Source organism: Zalophus californianus, chromosome 1, assembly GCF_009762305.2.
Source record: "Zalophus californianus isolate mZalCal1 chromosome 1, mZalCal1.pri.v2, whole genome shotgun sequence".
In the NCBI taxonomy this organism is placed as follows: domain Eukaryota; kingdom Metazoa; phylum Chordata; class Mammalia; order Carnivora; family Otariidae; genus Zalophus; species Zalophus californianus.
The window spans coordinates 212,009,693-212,032,364 of record NC_045595.1 but is presented as its reverse complement, the minus strand read 5'-3'; the positions used below and the strand labels follow the sequence as shown (position 1 = coordinate 212,032,364).

The window sequence follows — 22,672 nt, the reverse complement described above, 5'->3', positions numbered from 1 at the left end:
CTGACTGGTACGCAATGCGCACCTTCTCCTTTCCTAGAAGACGGGGCACCACGTGGGCGGTTTACAGAGTGTCAGAGGGGCTTCGGGCCCATCGGGGACCCTCCAGTGCTAGGAGAGGCTGTTATCTGAGTGAGGACAAGCGTTGCAGAGCAGATCCTTCTTTTTAGGTGGTCCTGAATGGCTGCTCAGACCCCAGATGCACAGCAGCCTGGGAATGGGACCCATCCTTCCACTGCGATTCGATTTTGCTGAGAACAGGAATGGATTCTTTATTGTCTGAAGATGCTAAGGGTTACTTATGTGCAGGGAGTGTATTCCGGTCCCCAAACCACAGACTGTCCACATTTAACAGCCGAGACTCTGTGCAAAGCCAGCTGTGGGTGATGTCCTCGGGGGTCCCTGTTCCTCGCCTCCGTGGGCAGGTCACATCTGGGCCCGTGTCTCCCGTCAAAGGTGATCGTGAAGATCAGTAAGATAATGTGCGTGGAATACCTAACACTGTGCGGTGTCTGATCCAGTGGTTACTGGTTACACAGTATATTCACAGCTCTATGCCATGGGACTGGCATTGCCTGGAAGCAGAAATAACTGTTGACTAGTGACATGTCCCATTACCCAGATCACAGATCCCCAAACAGGTGTCTGACTGAGCTGAGTCAGATATAAAAACACATCCCTCGTAAGTACGGATATGGGTTCTCTGTGTGGTGTCCCCATATTTAGGGGTCACCCCAGAGGCCTCTCCTTTTGCAAGCTGGTCATCTTGTTCAAAAGTGGGGGCCCCATCTGCTTTTGTAATGTTGCCCCTGGGGAGTGTCCCTCATCCAGGGCGGGGAGCAGGGGCTCTTGAGGTCCACCATCCAGGCCAAGAGATAGCAAGTTGGGGATCGAAAATCTTAAACCCTAAGTGAAGTGCTTTGAGAGTTTGTTAATGGCAAATGAAATAAAGAGTAGTCCCTCAGATGTGGGTGAGCCAAGACGTCAAGGCGTTTAATTCAGCCCGTTATATGCGAAATGTGTATGCGCATAACGCAATTTAAAAAATAGAAATGCCCCTTTGTTTGATTGCAGGCAACATTAACCCACAGTGTATGGTTCGGCTGAACGATCCCATTCAGAAGTTCAGCGCCCTCGCGACAAACACCACCGACCTCAGCTGGGAAGAAGAATTCACCTTGTGCGTACAGCCTGGTTAACGTGGGCTTGCAAGGGCAGAGCCCACCTGCTCATGGCTGCCAGGTCCCCAAATCAGCGTGTAGCACTGTCCATACTCAAAACAGAAACATTCAAAAAATTATTTTTGAAGAGGTGTATTAAACAACCGAGGTAACTTTAGGTTGAATCTGGGTTTCTTTCTGAAGGCAGCTCTGGGTATGAGTTTCCTCCTGGCCCGCGTCCTGCCCTGACCAGAGAGCGCTCTGGTCAGGCTCCCTCGACTTTAGAAGTACCCGCCGTCTGGAGCAGAAGGGAGGAGACTTCGGGTTGATACCGGAACCTGACCGGGAACAAAGGGAACAGTACGGCCCATTTAGAAGAAACGGTGTAGGAATTCGAAGTAATGTATCCTGGAGTAGCGTCCCCCAGCACCTTAAGAAGCCGGGCTCGGCCCAGGAGCGTACGGATGGCTTCCTGAGATGGATTAACTGAATCCCTTGTGATGATAGATCAAAGGAGAAAACACACTGATCTCGATACATGCTGAGATGATCAGTGATATTTCCTGCACATTCCTAATTTAAAATCTTAATTAGAACATGATTAATGGCCACTTCTTTAATAAGCTAAGAGAAATCACTGTAAAGGACAAAGACCAGAAGGAGTCCCGTTAAAGCCAAGAGAAAGAGACCCGCTGTTTTGTTCTAGAAGTAGGGGGAGTGCAGTGAGAGGGGGAAGGGAGTGGTGTGGAAGCACTGAAGGGAAGAGGCAAAACGGATCACTTGGAGGTGATAGGGTTGCATATCGAGACGACGCAAGAAAGTCAGTTAAAACTATCAGAAGTAGTAATGGGAAACTCATATAAATATTTCAGTCAAGTGGCTGACTCTAAAACTGTAGAAATCGATGGCTTTCTGAGGCTTAAACAGTGAACAGTTGGACAGTGTCCTGGCAGCAGGTGTCCCGTGTATAATATAAAGAGCTTTTATAAATCCGTAGTGAAAATATGAGCCTTCTCCTGGAAAACCGGGAAAAATGTCTGAGCTAGAAAACAGAAAACAAGAACTATAGCCAGAAACTTCCGAAAAGTTGTTCAATCTCAGCAATAGTTAAAGAAATTACAAATGTAAACAGAAGAGAGAGTTTTTTCACCTTACAGGTTGGTAAAGAATAGGCAAGGGAGCATGGCCGGTGGAAGTGTAAATTGGAAGAAAATTCCAGAAATTCCATTCTGGAAGTCCCCAGTATGTATCCAAAAAAAAAAAAAAAAAAATCTCTTAAATGCATGTACCTTTCGACTGGCATTTACAGTCTTCCTAAGGAAATAATCACACAGTGTATACAAAGATGAGTATAAGGGTGTTTATCTCAGCTTGTTTATAATTACGAAATGTTAGAAACAAGCAAGCCATTATTAAGGGTTGGTTATTAAGGACTGGACTAAAAAAATCTCCTAAGGCCAGATAGGAGGACAATGGATGCCTATTAAAAGGGGTGTTGCTCTGTACTCTCTGACCTGGAAAGAGGTCTGATATCTTAAGGGGAAAAAAAACAGGTTACAAAAGAGAAGTATACTGTGCTCTGTGTTTTGTTTTTTGATAAATATATAGCCACAGTATCTACTAGCCACGTGTGGCTCTTTAAATTTGAATTAATTAAAATGCAACGAAATTAAGTTCAGGCTCTCAGTTTGCACAGGCCTCATTTTGAGCTCTCAGTGGCCATTTGTGGCTAGTGGCCACCGTGTTGGATAGGGCCTAGAAGGACATCTCCATCATCAGCCAGAAAGCAGCAGAGAATTCTAAGAGACCAGAAACCAAATAATAACAGTAAATGTTTGGGGATGGTGAAGTGGCAGATAATCTTTATACTGATGGAGATTTGTATTTCTTTCTATAATCAGAAAAAAAGTACTGTTTCAAGAAATAAAGCATTTGTAAGGATTCACAGCCCTTTTTTTCCTTTCTGCAGTGAGCTGAATGCCAAGTCGAAGGAGTTGCACCTGCAGATTTCAGGGGATGAGCAATCCTCGGAAGGTGAGTGTCGAGCAGGTAGAGGGAGGCCCTGCTCTCTGGGAGGGGTCACCCGGCTGCCCTGACCACGGCCTGGAGAAGCTGGGGGGCAGGGTGGGCCTGCTGTGAAACCACCCGGTCTTCCCGAGGCAATGTTTGCTTGAAAGTCCATTTCAGTTATTAGCAGGGTCATACATTTGGGAAAAGAATATACTCAACTGGTTTTTGCCTTTTTTTTTTTTTTTAAACAAATACCTAAACTCTTTTATTTGGCAATTCTTGGCTTCAAGAAGCCCTTCTCAACCTCTTAGCCTTAATAAACGTGTTCTGTTGTGTTCCTAATTGTGGCAAAATGCATATACCGTGGAAGTTCCCATCTTAACCGTTTTTGAATGTAAAATTCACTGGCATTAAATAACATTCACACTAGTGTGGGACCATCAGCACCATCCACCTCCCGGACTTTTTCCTCTTGCCAGGCTGAGACCCTGTCTTCCCCATTCCCTCCTTCCCCAGCCCCTGGCACCCCCCCATTCTGCTTTCTGTCTCTATGGATTCCAGCTGGCTTTTCCTTATAAAATAATCCACAACAGCTTACACTGGACACATTGCTGTAGAAACAAGAAAGCAACAATTAAAGGTAAAATCACGAACGTGAACATGGACCTGTATGTATGCATGTGTGTAACTCAGGAGTTTCAGTATGTATTAGGTTTTTAAAAATGCCCATAAACATACCAAAATTAGGAGAGGGGGACCCTTACGTGGCTTATCCTGCTAAGAGATCAAGCCATTTTGTCGTCTCCCAGAGTTACAAAGACACAGGAAAAAGCAATTCAAGCTTCTGTTTATTAGCAAGAATTCTTTTTCTTTTTTTAAAAGATTTTAAGTTTTTAAAGATTTATTTATTTTAGAGAGAAAGAAAGGGGCAGAGGGAGAGAGAATCCTCAAGCAGACTTCGTGCAGAGCACAGAGCCCGACCCTAGGACCCTGAGATCATGACCTGAGCCAAAATCAAGAGTTGGCCACTTAACCGACAGAGCCATCCAGGCGCCCCATTAGCAAGAACTGTGAGCTAATTTCCTTGATTCTGTTGTCTTGGGATAAGATCAGTGAGGTTTGAACCCAGGGTGGGCCGATGTTTGCCTGGAGAGAAGCCGACTCCCAGTCCGCTCCTGAGGCACCACTCCTTTGGCTCCTTTGGAGGTTCATTCCTGTACAACCTGATAGGATCTATGAAATTTCACATTAAAAACAAAAAACAAAAACAGAACAAAGAACAACCATAGAACCTTTACCGAGACTCCCATAGTTTTGACATCTTGCCCAATTTGCTTTACTATCTGTGCTCACACTTGGTGGTTGCTCTTGATTTTGCTTGCTGTCTCTGCACGCGCACAAATGTGTGTGCACACACATGCTGGAGGGTAAATGTGTGAACATTTGAGGGTATCAGGCCATGTACTCCTCCTTTCTTAGGTGCATATTTCCTAAGAATAAGGATATTCTCTTCTGTGTCCACACCCCAGCTGTCCGCTTCCTAAATCTGCACCGATTTCTCTAACCTGCCGCCTGCCTTCCGCTTCATCGGTTGGCCCCGCGTCCTTTAGAGCAGTTACCTTCCACTCCTGCACAGGATTAGATTCTGCCTTGAGTCTCCTGTCTCTTTTCGCCTCCTTTGGTCTGGAGCATGTCCACCGCCTCTCTTTGTCTCTGGTGTTCTAGAACGTTCTGAAATGTCCTGAACCTGGACGACGTTGGAGAGGACAGGATGCGTTGGGAGTTCTGGTTGCGGTGGCGGCTCCCGCTAACCCCTGCGCCCATGGAACCCTGTGGAAACATATCTTTACTTGTCTCCTGTCTTTTTAGCTCTGTTGGCAATGACAACCATTCCTTTGGACTTATTCAAGAAGCAGCCTTCTGGGCCCCAGAGCTTCACGTTGACCGGCGGGTCCTCCTTCGGCAGCTCTGTGCTGGGTTCGGTCACTGCAGAGGTACGTCATTCTCTACCGTGGCCAAGCTCCAGCTTGACCCACTTCAGATTAGGAGCATCTTTACCTTGTCAGTCCGTCTTAGGCTTGCTTCAAGCAGGAAACAGGATGCTCACCTAAGAGGAGCTCCTATTTCATACTGTGCACTTCTAGACGTGAATGGGACACTTCCTGCCCACGACTGTGTTGAGTGGTCTGCCGCATGGGGAACTTTCCATGATGCCGTGTCACGTGCGCCTAACCCAGAAAGGGCCATTCGATTTCGTTTGGGTCTCCAAGCCTTTGTACCCATCATCAGGCGCTGAGTGGCTGGGTCTGAGCAGGGGGCTTCTCACCTCTCGGTTCTGGGGCAAACCCAGATTAATGACAGGAAGGCTGTAGTACTAAGCGATGTTGATTGACAAAGTCAGGTTCTTGCAGAGGAGGGCAGCATGCATGCCCAGGGGTCGATATTGGCGCTGCACGAAACGCGTAACCAGCTTTCTCTGCAGTTTTCTTACTTAGAACCCGGTGAAGTGAAATCCTGGCAGACCCCTCCACCTGCTCCTGCTGCAAAGGTAGAAAAAGACCGCACGGTGATGCCATGTGGGACCGTGGTCACTACTGTCACTGCTGTGAAAACCAAGCCTCGCTTCGACACGGGGAGGGCGTCCCCGCTGAGCTGTGGTGAGTGCAGCCTGTGCAGACTTGCAGCCCATGGCCCGTGAGCATCTTGTCTCTGTAGCCGGCAGGAGCCGCAGGCTGCCGGAGTGAGTGTGGTTCACAGTCTCATGGCCCAGAAAGAAGGGTAACTGGCCAGACTTGTGCTTAGCTTTTCGTTTTTTAGCCAATCACCTATTTTCTCAAATAACTACATGACATGCCGAGGCAAGGTTCAACCCTGTAGTGCATGCTGAAGCTAAAAACCTAGATATTAAATATCTAGTTCAATGAACTACCCAATTACACTTACGGGGGGACAACCCGCTGTCTTGAAACATTAGATGTAAGTGATCAGTGCCAAGTTCTTAGGTTGAGAATCAGTTTTTTAGAAAGCCTGGTGTGCAGTCACTTGAGATCTAGCTGAATTCTGTACCTGTCCCCCCAGCCTCTGCCCCAGAGACAACTTCTGTTTAAGTGTAGGACTTACTATTTTATTTGTATTTATATTGTTTCTGCTTCCAGATAGATAATGTATTATCTTCCCAGAACAGGTTGCCTGGCACCACCGTTCTTGAATACAAAACAGAAAGTGAAATTCTGGCTTAATTAAAATGTTTCTGAAATTTTATTTAAACCCAGGTTCCCAGCATTCTTTTGGGTACTTGCCTCACCCTACCTCCCCCCCCCAAAAATGAGAGACTGTTAAAAAAAATCCGAATGGTTGGGGTTGCGTGAGAGGTGTGATTTCACCTTGCGGGAACTGTAGGTTCAGATGGCTTTTGGGGCCATGGTGATCCGGATTTTCTCCCGGCAGAGTCTCCCCTGAAGACGCCTGTCAAGGTGAAGGTGATCGAGAAGGACATCTCTGTCCAAGCCATCTCCTGCCACGGGGCTCCTGTCAGTAAGACCTTCTCTTCTTCGGACACAGGTAACGGGGCATGTGCTCAGGGCGTCCTCCCTGTCACCTCCTTCCAGGCTCTCCTGCTGTCTTTCTCATCCGCCCACAGGTCAGCATTTCCTTTTCGGAGTTTGGGAGGCACTCTTTTGAGTAATAAGAGCAGATTGAGGAGGAGACTGGGGGAATGGAAGCCAGGCAGAGACCAGGGGTGGTGTGAAGTTTTAGCAGACGCTTTCACAAAATAAACATAAAAACCCAGTTTATGCCTCATGTTATAGAACTTTTGAGCATTATTCTCCTCTCGCTCAGCACACCGGTGCTCTGAATATCATCACATAAGCAGGACTTGGGGGTGTAGTCCTAAAGGCGGCTTTGCTGTCGTCTTCTGCTGTCCCAGAAAAGGGGCTTGTTAGGAGTGGTCTCCCCCAGAACTCTGCTCGCAAATTCCCCATTTTTATGGTCACGTTTAGGTAATAAATGTCTTTGGAGAGATGAGTTATGGCCTCCCTAAGTCAAAGCACAATCTAAACTTGGGGATTACGTTTGCTCCCTTTGCTCGGGTGTGACCTGCTGTCAGACAAAGGGCAGGTGGGCTCCTTCTCTGCGGCTCACGTCTCCCCATCCTCCCAGTCCTGTTTCTGGTCTTGCCAAGGTCAAGGATAGGACAAGGAGCGGAGGACGGGGGGCAGGAAGCTCTCATCTGACGGGTGCTATCTTCGGACGGCTTCGGATCATCCCTCAGCCTGGCAAAGCTGACGCTGCCCCCCCCCACCCCGCGGGAGTGCTCACGGCTCTCTGGAAACCGCAGGCTCCCCCCAGCTGCAGCCTCCTAGATGCAGCCGTGGCCCTCCTGTGGCTGGCTGCTCCCGATGCCCCGTTTCCTGCCCCTGGCCGAGTGCCCCACTGCCCCATACCGCAGGGACTCCTTCCCCTGCGCAGGATCCCTTTTTAACAGGCTGACGTTCCCACTGTGGGTTTCTCTCCCACTCCGTGGGCAAGAGGGCCTGCCCCCAGGTCAGCTCCCTGCACCGCCCAGGGCCATCGTAGCCTTCTCGGGCACCCCTGGCACCTGGACAGGGCTTTGAAGGACAGCTCAGAGCCACTGGGTGCTCTCCTGGGGGGTCCTCGCCAGCCCCCTCCTCGTGAGCCTCTCGCTTCTCACTGTGGGTGCTGGCCAGACAGCGTGTGGCCGCATCGGCCCCTCGCCAGTCCCCTGGGAAATGGAGCATCTGTCGTCCGCAGTCAGAAACCGAGGCAGGAGACACTCCCGTTAATGCCTGCCCTTCTCATCGCTTTGTTCGACTCTGCCTGAGCAGGGGCTGCCTCAGTGAAGGGATAGGCTGCAGCTCGGCGTCAGTGACCTCGGCCATGCCGTCCCCCTGGCTGCCTGGCATCCCCCCATGTCTCAGATGGGCATAAAAAAGGCCCCTGCCTCATAGGGTGTGGGATGGCAACACAAAACAGTGTGCTCCCAGCCCTTTGCAAGCACCTGCTAGGTGGTAAGCATCCCACAGATGTTGGCCCCACCTGTGGGGTACTGACCATGGGGAGGAGCTGCCCGTATGAACTGGCTCATAGGAGCTCACTGTGTTGAACCACTCTCGGAAAGGAAAAGGCATTGCCTTCCAAAGTTCAAAATCTTCTAAGGGGTCAGAGGTTTTTTTGTTTGTTGGTCTTCCTGCTTTCATTGTTTTTCATCAGCTCTATGGAGGTATGACTGGCATATAAGAAAGTGCAGAAATCTGAGTAAGTACACAGCAGTGAGTGCATGGAACCATCCAGAAGCAGCGATAGACCAAGGGGGTCTGTGAGCCAAACCCGGCCCTGTTTCTGTTCATAAATTCCATCGGAGCCCAGCCTTGTCCAATCATTTCCGTACAGGCTCAGGCTGCCTGCACGGGACTGAGGCCGCCGTGAGAGTTCGTGGCGCAGGCCAGCCCACAAAGCTTAACCCGTTTACTGTCCAGCCCTTTCCGGAAGCGATTTGCCAGCCCCTGCCTGGGGATCATTCCCATCAGCCCTGGAGGTCCCCAGAATGGTGTGTAATGTGCTCAGTGCCGCCTTCCCTCCCGCAGAGCTGCTGGTGCTGAACGGCTCAGATCCCGTGGCAGAAGTCGCCATCCGCCAGCTCAGCGAGTCCTCAAAGCTGAAGGTCAAGTCACCGCGGAAGAAGAGCACCATCATCATATCAGGGATCTCCAAGGTGCGGCCATGCGCCCCGGGGGCTGTATCTGTTGGTAGCCTGGCTTCCTCCTGGTGGAAGGTAGCCCGAGCTCCTGATGACGTCCAGAAAGCTCCATGCAAAGGGCCAGGTCCCGTTCCTCACCCGGCACGAGGCTCACTCACGGCCCTGTGTTTATGCAGCTCACCCCGTTCGTGAGGAAGCTTGCAGGCTTCTGGCCTGGGATGCTCTGGTTGTTGAGGGGTTGGTGAACCATGTGAAGAAAAGCTTTTGAAAGAGAAAGACTGGGCTGACTAAGGCCAGTTTGGGGACAGAGCCGCTACCCTCTCGCGGGTCGACATGTCTCCAAAGGCTAGCAGAGAGGGCAGCCCCCCAGGGCCAGGGGCCGCGCGAGGGTCCCGTATGTGTGTGGAACATCTCAGAATGAACAAGGGGAACGCCAGCAAGGAAGGGGCTTTCGTTGTGAGGGATGAGGAGCAAGAAGACGTGGTGAACACAGAGGGTGGGCTGGCACCCGGAGGGGCCAGGGGAACGCGGCAGTCTGTAGCTCACGCCGAGGTGGGCCAGGGGAGGTGTGGAGGGGACTCACCAGTGTTGCCATTATACTCAGGGCCTCGGCGGCCAGTGCCAAGTACCAACTGGCAGGGCTGGCACGTGGTGCCTCGGGCCTCCGAATGCACTTCCGGAGGCGGCCAGCAGGGGGCGGCACGAGGAGTCTGGGACCATGTCCTCTGCTTTCTCGAAGGCTGTATCTTGGAACCACTAGGAACCCACGTAAACTTTACATTTAATGTGTCCAGCCCACTGCGGTGACTCTGTTTCACGGAGGCTCAGATGGCCCCATCCTGAGTCAGTGGGCACTCGGCCAGCCAAGTGCAGTTGTCAGGAAGCGGGCTCCCCTGTGAACTGCGGGGCAGCCCCGGGGAGCCCCTGGCCCCTTGCCCTTGCAGTCACCTTCCCACCCTCCAGCCCACGGGCCCCAAGGGTTAGGGCAGCACTGCACCTGTCTTAGACACAGAGACCAGAATTCTTAGGCTACAGTGTGTATGCCGATTAATTTCTGCTTGCAGGAAGCGAACTCCCGTAGGAAGAAGTGTTAAAAGACACACTGAATCTATAGCCCACTTCCTGTGCCTCCCTGTGCACTGTCTGCCACTTAGAAGGAAGTCTCTCCCTTCCGCGGGCCCCCCTGCTGGGGAAGGGTGTCTGCTTCCTCCACACCCCTCCACCTGTGAACGCAGGCGCCCCTCGCAGCCAGGGCCCCTGACCCTCTGCTGCGAGGGGAGACCTGCACTGGCTGCATTTCAGTCCCTGTGAAACACGGCCGCGCCTCCTGGGAAAGACGCCTGTCGTTGCCCCCCACCCCTCAAGCTGACTTCCTTCTTTTGTCCCGGGACAGACCTCACTATCTCAGGACAATGCCGCTGCCCTAATGCTGGACTACTCGGCCTCCGTGGACGGTGCCCACCAGGAGGACACCCCGTCCCTCGTGGGGGCGGCCGCCACTCCTGCCCCCCCAGAGGACGAGGCCTCAGCCCCTGCCCCGCCAGCCCCAGAGCCCCAGGAGAGCGAGCTAGACTCGTGGGACTTGGACAAGGAGTCACAGGCCTCGGCATGGGGCAGCCAGGCCCCGCTGGACCCCAATGGGGACGAGCTGTCGGAGAGCTCCCTGAGTGTCTCGGAGCCGGGCGCTGCCAAGAAGCATAAAGGTACCCGCACCCACGCCCCCCGCCCACCCACCCACCCACTAGCTTTTCTCTCCTGCCCGTTTCCAAGCTAACCTTCAGTTCGATCGCCAGCTTCCCTTCCCTTCTCCTCTACAAATCCACCCCGCCCTCGGCACCCTGCCCCAGCAAGCACCCCCTCGTGGCAGGGGTGAGCCCGCTTGGGGCCGGTGGGCAGGCGGCATATTCAGAATCCTTCCATCTCTCTGCACTGAGCGGGGCAGTTTGTGGTCATGCCTAGAGGCGCCCCTTCTTCTGTCTGCACTCCGCCCCGCCCCCGAAATAGAACCCTCCAGAACGTTTAGAGGGGGTCACCAGGCGACTCCGCACAAAGCCGGCAGAGACTGGGCTCCCTGCAGGATTGGCAGCTCTGCTCATTGTGCCTCAGACTCTTCCCTCCAACTAAAAGCTGGCCAGACCTCAGGGCTGGGTCCTGCTAGCGTCCAAAGGCAGATAAGTCCCCCAGAAAAGGAGACCATTAACTTAATGTGTGTGTAGTGATGAGCAGTCACGTCATTAGAATAATCTGTTGTTTTCCATCAGCACTAAATCGATGCTTTGCATTTGCAGATTTTGTCAGCCTGTGCCGTTTATTTAATGCTCTGGCCTGATGGTAACCTAAAGAGCCTTTCTGAGAGACTGTAGTCTAGGGGCTTGAGGTCCCTTTTAGATGGGCAGGTCAAGCCTCCCGAGCCTCCTCTGTGTGTGAGGATGCACCCCCCTCCCAGGCAGGAATAAGGAGATCCCGGTGCAGAGACAGGACGGGAGACAGAATGCAGGCGCCTGAGCGCAGCTGGGAGTCCTGGGTGCAGCTCAGTGCTAAGTCCTCGCCGCCACCCCCCGCCCCCCGGCCCCCCAAGAATGCAGACTCCAGGAAACTGCAGTGACTCCTGAGGTCGGGAACCTTGGTAAGCTGTTCTGCTGCTGCCTTGCTCCGCTCCTCTGTTCTTGCGGTCACGGACCAGTGGTTCTCAAACTGGGTGATTGTGGCCCCCCTCGCCCCCCAGGGACACAGGCAGCGTCCTGAGACAGTTTCAGCGGCCACAGCGGGGTGCTGGGGTGCTTTTGGTGGCAGGCAGTAGAAGCCAGGGTGCAGCCCCAAGCCTGCAGCGTGCAGGACAGCCTAGCCCCCTCTGGCCTGGTCTAGGGGGTCAGCACCACCCGGGGAAGCTCCCCTGGCCCCGAGGAAGGCAGTGTGCGCTGGGCAGAGCAGAAGAAGAGGTGCAGGGTGGGGCGCCCCTTCCTCCCCCTTCCTTCTGATGGCCAACAGTCCGCTGCCTCTTCTCGTGAACCCCAAACCCCCAACCCGCCTTCCTGCGTTCACTCTGAGAGGCTGCGCCTCGCTGACCCTGAGTCCATCCAGAGACCACCATTCCCTCATCCCTTGCTTCCTCCTTCCCTTCGTCTGCTTTTCCTTCCGGAGAGTTCTTTCTCATGGGTTTCCATCCTGGCTGTGCCATGGCCATGCTTCTCCTTTCCTGGCACTGGCCAGGGGGATGGCACCCCTCCGGAAGGGCACTCTTGGGGACCTGGGTGCTGACAGGTGTGCCTGGCGCTTCCCTGGAGCCTGGGCACGGGGACCTCCCTGGACGTGGTGCCTGTGGCGTCGGACTTGTAAAGGGATGTATTTGGCAGTGCTTCCAAACTTGCTTCTATTCCAGTGTTTTCTGAGAGATTTGGGCACTGCGTCTCTAGGAGATGTTGTCAGAACCCTAGACGATTCTGTGTTACGGGTGCCAAAGCGTCTTTGTGCACTGAGGATTTTCAGCTTTCTACCCGGGGATCAAGGGAGCGGCTGTATGGAATGTTCTCTCCGTTTTAAACTGAAGCTCATTTTCTGGCTGGAGAACCACCAGTATGTCCAGTCACAGCAGGGGTTCACATAGGTCCCCAAGACTGCCGGCGTATTTAGAATTCTCTTGCAATTTCGCTGGTTGGAAATGCACATTATCGTGACGCTGCAAGCCAATACAGGGAAGCCAGTCCCCCAATTCAGGTTGATTTTTAGCTTAACCGAGCATCCATGTTGTTGCATAGCAACGGGAATGTCCGTAACAAGACTGTGTGTTTAGAGATGGTTAAGACGGTAGAGTCCGTGTTCTGCGGACTTTACCATAAGAACAAAAGTATTGATGGAGACTTTGAAAAATACTAAAAAGTAAAAAAACAAAAGCCCCAAACCGCCCCAAACCTTGCCAGATGTCCTGCCCAGTAACGTCACGTGCGCGCGGGCGCGATGCTTCGGGACTCACGGTCTGTCATTCTTGTTTTGCTCCCGCATACTTTTCTTTTGACCTCTGACCTCTTCTCGTCATCTCGCGCTCATTCCCTTTAACTTAAGAGGATCGCTATGCCAACCAGAATTAATTGCCTACACAGTAAGTTATTTCTGTCTTATATTTTTTTTTCCCCAAACATTTGAGTACAGCCTTGCCTTGAGAAAAGCTTATTTTGTGACAGCAGGAAGCTGATCTCCCCTTTCCTTTGTTCCCTGTTCCTTTCCAGCGTGACCTGCCCAGGATGCTAGTGTCCCCATTTTCCTCCTTAGACGTGCGCTGGTGGGGTTACTGTAGCACGTCTACTCCTCGGGGGGCGGGGCGCTGTCCCCCAGCTCAGGGGACAGCCAGCCTCGCACCCCGTCAAGTGCATATGCACCGGAGCCGGGCCCTGGTTCTAACAAGCAGTCACTTTTCTGAACGGACTATCTATGGTTTGGCTTGAATTCGAGAGCTGTTCTCTGGGCAGCAAACTACGACGTGCAAAGTGACTTCTGGTCACTGTTTTCCTACCTCTCAGATTTTGAGATGGATTCTTCAGTGACCTATTCATGTCTGTTAGGGTCTGTGGACATAAACAAGAGTAAATTGGGAAGTATTTGCCGTATTAAAGCTCTAATTTAGAATAATTATTTTTGAAGTTCTTCCTATTTGTTTATTCTCCGGCTCTTTTGTGGTTTTATTTTATTTTTTTTAACCTTGCTAGAACCAGGGAAAGATTTTTTTTTTCCTTCTTCTCTGTCCCCCATTTAAGATGTTGGCTATTTGCTTCGAATTTCACATACCTTCTCTCCAGATTTTACCTGAAGGAATCCTTAGGGTTGCGAGCGAGGTCTGGGTCTTGCTCCTGCCTCTTGGGGTGGCTGAGGTGGTCTGGACTAAAGGAGCTCAGCTTTATAAAACCCAGACCGGGGCGCTTGGGTGGCTCAGTCTAGGTTAAGCGTCTGCCTTCGGCTCAGGTCATGATCTCAGGGTCGTGGGATTGAGCCCCGCATCGGGCTCCCTGCTCAGGGGGGAGTCTGCTTCTCCCTCTGCCCCTCCCCACTGCTCATGTGCTCTCTCTCTCTCGCAGATAAATAAATAAAATCTTTAAAAAAACAAAAAAACTCAGACCACTCGGGCTCCTGCTCAGGCATTGTGAACTTCCCCATCAGCAAAGGTGACAGATTCTGGGGGCCCAGAGGCAAGCGTGACATACCAAACTGTTAGTTGCTGTCTTAGCCAGAGTTCTCTAAAGAAACAGAACTGCAAGGTGCTGCATTTCAAGGAAGTGGCTCACACCATCATGGGGTCTGACAATCTGAAATCTGCGGGGCAGGCTGGTCGCTGGAGACAGAATGTTGTCTTCTCCCGGAGGGAGCCCTTGGCGTTGGCCCTTAAGGCACTGAGCGGATGGGATGAAGGGCACGCCCACCATCCAGGGTAACGCGCTCTAGTCCAGGATAGCCGAATGCACTGTTGACCCCGGATCTACCCGGTGCCTTCAGGGGACAGATGCGTGCTGGCAGGGCTGACACCAAAGACAGAACGCCACGGCCCCAGGGAGCTGAGGAAGCTCCACACCGTGTCCCTTCCCACTGGCGGAGGAGTGCGCTGGCCTTTCTGTCCTGGACCCTCACACCTCCGCGGAGTGGTGCAGTCAGTGTCCCCTCTGTGGCCTTGTGCTTCTGGCACTATTTACCCCAAAGGTCATTGTGATTCATGCCCCAGCTTAAACAGACCTTAACGTCTTTAGACTATTTAGACTATTTAGAAAGGAGAACGGAATGACGTCCGTTTACGCTAGTCATTCTTCTCGCTTGAGTCAAGCTGCGGATCAGGGAGGGATTTGCATCCTGTCTTGCACACGCTACCAACGTGCCTCTCAAGACTGATACTGTTCCGGAAACCTGTCCATGTCCGTGTTGGAGTGCAGGGCTGTGCTCTGGGGTGCTCTGACAACTGAGACCCATCCCGCTCCCAGGAGGCCTTCCCCGGTGACCGCCCATGCACGGGTCCTTTACCAGACCTGCTGGCCACTTCTCGGGGCTGGCACCCGTTCCCTGCCAGCTCAGACAGCATCCCTTAGGTGCAGAGGGGAGCCAGGCATGAGCACACAGGCTTTCTGCCCTGGGGCCCCCGTTCGTGGGGCAGGGTGCATCACTGCTAGGGATAAGACATAAGCAGGGCTCCAGCCTACAGATTTGCAAACCTCAGTCTCTCCTTTCACACGACCCCTCCATCCGAGGCAGGGGTATTGTCCCCACAGAAGCCATGACAAGTCATGTCAAGTTAGGGGACACCCACACTTGGTGAGTTATGATGATGTGCACCAGGGGACACAGGACATCATCCGGTTCTCGTATGGATATTGAACAATCAGATTTAACAGAACTACAGACCTGTTGGGAGAGCCTGCGTGGGGATGGAAGCACAGAAAACGGCCCGTTATAGCCCCTATCCATGGGCCGCGCGGGAGCAGACCCTAGCTTGTGGGACAGACTGCTGCCGGCAGGAGCGTTTCAAGTCAATACGGCACACAGGTCTTTCCACTTTCCCAATTTTACTCACAGGCTGGAAGTCCCTGATATTCCATCTTGATATGGCAAGAATTTGAGTTTTAGTCATTTAAAGTGCAATCTCATTTAAAGTTTTTTTTTTTTTTTTATTAGAGCGAGCATGCATGCGAGTCAGGGGGAGGGTCAGAGGGAGAGAATCTCAAGCAGACTCCCCACTGAGTGCAGAGCCCGATGCGGGGCTCGATCCCATGACCTGAGCCGAAACCAGCAGTCAGAGGCTTTCCTGACGGAGCCACCCAGGCGCCCCAAGTGCAATTTCATTTAAAAGAGTTAAAAGTGGCTGCTTAAAAACGTGTAGATTCCCTTTTTCGAGAACTGTGAACCCAGCCACCTCCTCTGAATCTGGTGCAGACCCATGCTTCTCAGTAGCCAGATGCTGGTCTGTCCCATTCCACACAGCCTCAGGCTCAGAAATGGACATTCTCCCGGCTGCGGAGGCCAGAAGTCCAAGGGCCTCCTGCCGGCCATGACGGAGACTCTGCCCCATGCTCTCCCTAGGTTTCTGGTGTCTGCTGGCATCCTTGACCTTCCTTGGCCTGTAGAAGCGTGACCCCCACCCCTGCCTCCACCCCCCTCCCCCCGGCACCCTCCCCATGGGCACACCTGCATCCACAGTTCTCCTTTGAATAAGGACACAGGCGTGTTGGTATAGCACCTACCCTGATTCGCCGTCGATGAATCACCTCTCTAAAGACCTGTCTATAAATTAAGGTCCCATTCTGAGCTCCTGGGGGTCAGGACCCCAACATAACAAATTCTGGAGGGATAAGATCCAACCCGTAACACTACCCCTGCTCACACCCTAGCCCCTGGCTGCAGACCCCAGGCCAACTTTCAGTGCAGGGACCCCTGGAATGGGCTCTGGAGATGGGGTCCTCCAGGACCTCCCGTTCCTGCTGACCTCCAGCCGCCCCGGCGAGGGGCCACTCTGCCCCCGCTCAGGCTTCTAGCCCCCTGGAGAGACGGGGCACATGGGATTAGAGCACTCCAGGTTAACCGAACGGAGCCGGGTGAGAGCTCACCTTTATATGCCCTTCAGGGACCCCAAGCTGAGCCTAAAGCAGGTTTCTGCAGATTAGAAACACTTCCTGGGCCCCAGCGACCCGAGGTGACCTGTCAGGCTGCAGCCCCTCCCGGTGCCCAGGGCATCTGATCAGGGGATTAACCAGTGGGCACCCGTGCATCTGCCCCACCGGCCAGACTGCAAAGTCAAATCCAGGTGGTGGTGGTGGCTGGTGGGGTAACACAGCCCAGCTGGTGACTTCTCTTGACAGGCTGCATCTTACGGAGATTTGAACAGCTCGAGGAGCAGACATTTGTGGCCCCTGGACGTAGCGCAGCAGGCCCGTGGCAGGGGTAGAGCCACGGACACATTTGGAGTCCCCATCTCGCTGCCTGTCCTTCCCGCTGTCCTCGAAAGCCCCGCACACAGCCTCTCCACATTAGATCAGTGCAGACACGCCCTCGTGATTCTGCAGAATAGGCTGTTTGATTGTATCCAAAGAGAAAATGAAAAAAAAAAAGACCATTTCAGCAGCTTTGACCAGATGACATTCAGCCTATGTCTGGGGCTCTTGAGCTCTCTGCTGCCGCCGAGCCTGGACAGAGCAAACGGGAAGTCCGTCCTTGGCGCCAGGCCCAATGAGCAGCCTCTTAAAGTCACGGGCGGGCGTGCGGTTCTACAGTGCTCATTGGTGAAAAGTCCACAAGACAGGGCTGGGCCTGATTCCACCACTGTCCGCCCGCATTTCGGGGAGAAGAACCAGCAGATGCTCCTCGTGGTCCCCCCGAATCAACATTTGGTCATTGGTGTCTGTCAGGGCTACTCAAGTATTTGGTAGCTCAATCATGAAAATAATGAATTGCCAAATAGCCATAAAGCTCCTCATCCTGATGGGCAGACTTTCTCCTTTCAAAGCCATCAGCACTGACACGCAGATGTGATGAACTCCAGGCTGGCTGGGAAGGTTCTCTGACCCTGCTGGGGTTTCCATAGCATGGCCATCTTTGCTGGGGGTGGGGGGCCAGGGGACCCGAGGGAGGGACAGCCTACTGCCCTCAGCCTTGACCAGGAGCTCAGGGAGAGAGAGGTCTGCCCTGGGACGCACCTGACAGTCCAGCTCACTGCTTCTCGGCTCAGAGTCTTTTCATCCTGAAAACTCTGGTGTTTGGTCCAGGCCAGATTCTGGCTGCTTTTCCCGTGTGGATATAGTGACCGCACACCAAAGTAAGAAACTGCTTTTTAATTAGAGTCACTCAGACGTCCCTGTTTCTTTTCATCTTGGACTAGTGGTCCCGGCGTTTCATCCACAGCCCATCTGACTGGCCCCCTGTGCTTTCCTCTTACAGGAGGGATTTTAAGGAAAGGTGCAAAGCTGTTCTTCCGCCGGCGACATCAACAGAAAGACCCCGGCATGAGCCAGTCGCACAACGACCTTGTGTTCCTGCAGCAGCCAGAGGGGGCCCGGAGGAAGGGGGTGACGCTCACCAGGATCCTGAACAAGAAGTTGCTCTCCAGACACAGAAGTAAGAGCACCATGAACGGGGCTCTGGGGGACCCCGTGGCCGGCAGCCTGCCTCACCAGGACGCGGGAAGACGCGGGCCCACCTAACCGCCCACCAGGACGGAGTGAGAGTGCCTGCAAGCTGTCAGACGGCCGCCTGGGCTAGCTGGGTTAAAGGGCCATGAACACCCGAGTCTCCAGCCAGGAGGTTTCCCCCCAGAGACAACTGTCCGATTTGCCACCCGATGCCAAAGGAGACCCGAACGCTCTGCCAGATGGGCTGTGCTCCGATCCAAGAGCTGAAGTTAAATGTGAGATTTACGTTATGAACTAAAGAACATCCTATAATGGATGGTGATGGGGCAGGTGTGGGGGACTCAATTTCACCCGCACTGCACTCGGACACATACTACCTTGGGTCCACTCCTGGACCGCGTCGCAAAGAGGAGGTGTCCCCCTGTGCTGTCACTGTGAATGGAACGGATGGGTCACGTGTCCTCACGGTCTGCTCAGCGTCACGGTACAGCTTGCCCTGAGTACAGAGAGGTGGTACGGAGGCAGGATTTGGGGTCCATAGAGAAATGACGGTGGTAACAGAGACACTATGACAAAGGTAGAAGGTAGTTGCCTTTGATATTAGCCATATAACTTGAAACCGTATGCCAAACACTAAATCTCTCCTGCACACATTATGCTGAGCTTTCCTGGATGTTTACTTTGAGCCTGTTTGCAAGTGGGAGATCTGTCAATTCCTATGTGGTTTTTACGTCTTCCTTTATAGTGTCAAAAGTGCTCATGATCGTGGCGGGGGGGCTCCCAAGTGAGGCTAGGAGCAGTAAGTACCCATCACCGTGGCGACACCACACACACGGTTTTCCTTTCGCCCCTGGCTGGTTTGCCAAACGCTGCCGATGGCTGAAACAGAGAACTTCTAGGACGGAAGAGAAAACTATTGTGTGTCTCAGGTAGGAGTCTTAGGGGTGGAAGTTTAATAACAAATGGGCCAAACGTCGCATCAGTCCTCTCGGGAGCTCTCCGGAATTCTGCCGTGAATAGCGCTTGACACGTTTAGGGGTGTCCTTGTTTTGGTTTCCCGTGGGGGGGCAAGAAAAACAGATAAATGTGGCCCACCACGTGCGTATCCCTGGGTACCCCTCGCGCCACAGTCCTCGTCTGTCCGCCTGTCCGTGTGTCTGCGCCACTGGCCCATCCACCCGAAGGTGCCACTGCCAGGGGCGAGCTGGTTAGGGCTGTGGCTGTCCCTGTGAACTGTCTGGATGGTTTAGCAAGACTCGCTTTCTTCTGATAAGATTTAAAAGGCTATCATGAAGCCTGGCCTCTATCATGGATACGAAGTTGGGGGCACTCCTTCTCACGAGCGCTTTTGTTGACCCCAAAACACGTCTTTCAGCGGGTAACGGAGCCACTGCCGAACAAAAACCTTCCCGAAAACCCAGATTACGGAACTTTTTTCCCTTTTTATTGAGGGAGAGATTCTAAAACTACATGAAGAATTTTACTTTGAAATACACACTCAGAAATGCCCCGGGGTCCCAGGAATTACCAGGTGACTGTAAGATGCGTTTTTACAGGGGACTTTTGATTTTCGTCACCTCGTGAAACAGCACCAGGCATTCCAACGTGTCGTCATACCAAGTTAGTCTCCGCAGGTTGGTAATCACTACTAGTCTTTTTGGAACCCATCTGGTCACTTTGTCTTAGTGGAAGGATTATTGCCTCCCCCCACCGCCCTGTGGTAGGCAGCACCTTGGGACATTCAAGAATTAATTCTCAGAGGACATTATGTGTCAGAATTTCAGGCACAGGTCAGAAGTCCTTAGCACAGTTTTTTGTTTGCTTCTGAAGTTCAGATCAACTCAATTTATTCAATGTGATGGTATCAGAGTTTTATGTTGGCACTTTCTTGCTCTCAACAAAAAATGTCTTAGCCATTCCCATTCCTGATTGACCCCATGAGCATTTTGTTCACTGTTTAATATTTTTGCCAAGGGCTTGCTTTCTCAACCTCCTGGTGACTTGAAGCCTCTTCCAGGTCCCGGGCAAGCGACAGGTGGGCTTTCTGTCCCGCGTGGGATGCAGGACCGTCATGCGAGAGGTGGAGAGCATTAGGGAGATCCGTGTTTCCGTGTGTCTGTCGGGCACACATCGAGAGCCCCATACCTCTGAGTCAGATCCAGGAGCACCCCCCTCAAGCTGCACACACGTTTTCTTCCTCTGAGGGCCTTTTCTGAACTTACAGGACACCCGAGAGAGCACGGAAGGGTGCATGAACATAGCACCGTGAGAAAATGGGCCGTGTTGATACTGTGAATGCTTCTTTAATGGTGTAGGTATTTATGCGAAAGTAAATGTTATGAAGGGTACATGTCAATTAAGATTATACACCAAATGCTAAACATACCAATCTGTAAATCACCTTATTCCCTTGCCTTTCCTTATGCTTTAGGGGCACAAGAGTTTTTGTTTCTGTTTTGCGTTCATGCTATTTTTGCAAAGTGGTGTTTCGGAGTGATTTCTCACGAACGCTAATAGGAATGTGTGTCTGCATGTCTGGAACCAGGTGCTCACATTGGTTGTCGTGAGCTGGGGCACTGCCCTGCATTCACGGATGCACCCGTGTTTGCAGAGGAATGCAAGGGAGCTTGAAGTGTGTGTGTGTGTGTGTGTGTGTGTGTGTGTGTGTGTGTGTGTGTGTGTGTGTGTGTGATTAATGTGGCAATAACAAAAGCACGGATCTCATCGTCCCGTTGGAAACCCGCTGTGAAGAAGATGGTTTAGACAGTCCTTTCTTTAAATCAACTCTCAAGTTTAAGTTTAAAGCCAGCCCTTGATTCCTCCTGAGAGCTCGGTGGCCAGTTGCTGCCCACCAGTCACAAATTAGGTGCCTGTCTCGGTGTCTGATTGGTTTTACTGGCTGCCTCTACAGAAGAGAGTTGCAAGTTTTCTTCTTGAGCAGAAAGGGACACATTAATTTATATCACTGCCAGCAGGTGTGGGGGTTTTCCTGGTAAGAGCCTCACAGTCCTGACACGTCAGAGCACAAGCTGGTGGCCCCTGGAAGTCAGAACGTTGATGTCCACTGGGTGGAAAACAGGTCTTGTGCTGGTGTAGACCCCGATGCCAGGCCCTCCCTCCCCTGCCCCACACCTGCTCAGGCCCGATTACCAAAGCATGTGGCACGGACACACCAGCGCTGCTACGTTCTGCAAAGCAAACTCAGGTCCCCTCCGGGCCCTTCTCTTCAGCATTCCTGTTTTACGTGTGAGGAGGCATCCGGAATGCATCGACCTGCCCAGTTCACCCAGCTTCCAACTGCTCAGTCACGTACCACTTACAAGTTAGCCTTGTAAGTACTCCCCCCCACCACCCACCCAATATCACATCAAAGCTACATTTTTTTAAAAAGAAAACGAGAGGTTTTCAAGGTATGTGGCAAGGTCTGGCTTGATTTTAAGTGTGGTGATGAATTTGCTGGACGGTGATTGTATTCCTTGGTAGCACTTTAAACACAGGTCCCTGTCCTGCCCCAAACTGTGGAAGATGTGGCTGGAACATGAATAGTCTTTGAAAGAAATAAATGTGCACATGGGACACGAAACACCGACTTGTGTTTGCTGAGCCCTGGGCTGTCCCAAAAGCCCCGCATGTGCCTGGGGTCCCGGATCACGGTCCGTCTCCTGCTTGGTGCTCGGCAGTCGGTGTGCATGCGCGCCGTGGGCCACTGCGTGAAAGACGAGGTGGGCCCTTCGCTCGTGGCCACTGCTGCTTGCTCTGTTCTTGGCAGAGACCCTTCCTAACGTCTTCTGACATGACGCTGGCATCCTATTTTAGGCCTGAGACTAAAACCATTTACTAGAAAGTCAATGTTTCCAGGGACCCCTGGGGTCATGGTGAATGAGCGGTGCTACCAGTCAGGGTTGGGTTGGCCTGGGTCCTCCTGAGGTGCAAGCTGGCAGGAGGTGAGTCTGCATGATCCCCAGCAACCTTCGGAGGGGCACTGTCCCCTTGGAGGCAGTCTTTTATATGTCCCTTAACTCCCAGGGTCAATGCCTGCCCCCGCAGGCTCTTGCGTGGGCTCAGCATAGGCTGGTATCACACTGGCACAGGGCTTGCGGTAGTTCCCGGGTGGGGCAGGGCACAGCCAGACAGATGGACAGGTCCTGCACAAACCCCACAGGCATCTCGACTCCTTCCCGGGGCGGCTCTCCTGGGTATGGAGTGGGAGCCCAGATGATTCATGCCTTTAAGGGAGCCCTCTACCTATGCACAGCTCCAGCCATCCCGGGCTTAGATTCGGATTCTCAGCTCTGGATGTGGCAAGCGATGGCAACCCGGTGTCTTGTTTGGGGTGGAGGTGTCTGAAACTGCACGGCTACTTCCTGCATGACCTGCAGTCCATTCTGTGTGGATGCTGCAGCAGGAGACCATTTGGGCCTGCTGGAAGGCCAGCCTTGCCCTAACTGACCGGCTTTCCTAAGCAGATCTCCTGCCGGTCACCTCGAGGCACACTCTGTACTCTTACCAGCCCCATCTATACTGTCCACATTTCTTTTTTTAATTTTAGAGAAGAGAGAAAGCGTGAGTGGGAGGAGGGGCAGAGGGAGAGAGATAATCTTAAGCAGGCTCCACGTCCAGCGTGGAACCCAATGCAGGGCCCGAGCTCACAACCCCGAGCTCATGACCTGAGCCAAAATCGAGTCGGACGCGCA

At 52.7% G+C, this 22,672-nt stretch overlaps 1 protein-coding gene across 3 annotated transcripts in view; it reads left to right on the top strand.

Annotated features, from left to right (window-relative positions):
- C2CD2 (C2 calcium dependent domain containing 2) overlaps positions 1 to 21,814 on the top strand; it is a 52,127-nt gene extending 30,313 nt beyond the window's left edge. For 2 of the 3 annotated variants that reach the window (XM_027583886.2, XM_027583885.2), the window contains exons 7-14: positions 1,072 to 1,177; positions 3,127 to 3,191; positions 5,037 to 5,161; positions 5,650 to 5,824; positions 6,615 to 6,728; positions 8,774 to 8,901; positions 10,280 to 10,589; positions 17,788 to 21,813. In XM_027583886.2, coding sequence (XP_027439687.1) covers positions 1,072 to 1,177; positions 3,127 to 3,191; positions 5,037 to 5,161; positions 5,650 to 5,824; positions 6,615 to 6,728; positions 8,774 to 8,901; positions 10,280 to 10,589; positions 17,788 to 18,050 — 1,286 coding nt within the window. In that variant the 3' untranslated portion in view covers positions 18,051 to 21,813. Of the gene's footprint in view, positions 1 to 1,071; positions 1,178 to 3,126; positions 3,192 to 5,036; positions 5,162 to 5,649; positions 5,825 to 6,614; positions 6,729 to 8,773; positions 8,902 to 10,279; positions 10,590 to 17,787 lie in introns of all 3 variants that reach the window. The other variant, XM_027583884.2, reaches the window with a different exon arrangement.
- The last annotated feature ends 858 nt before the right edge of the window (positions 21,815 to 22,672 follow it).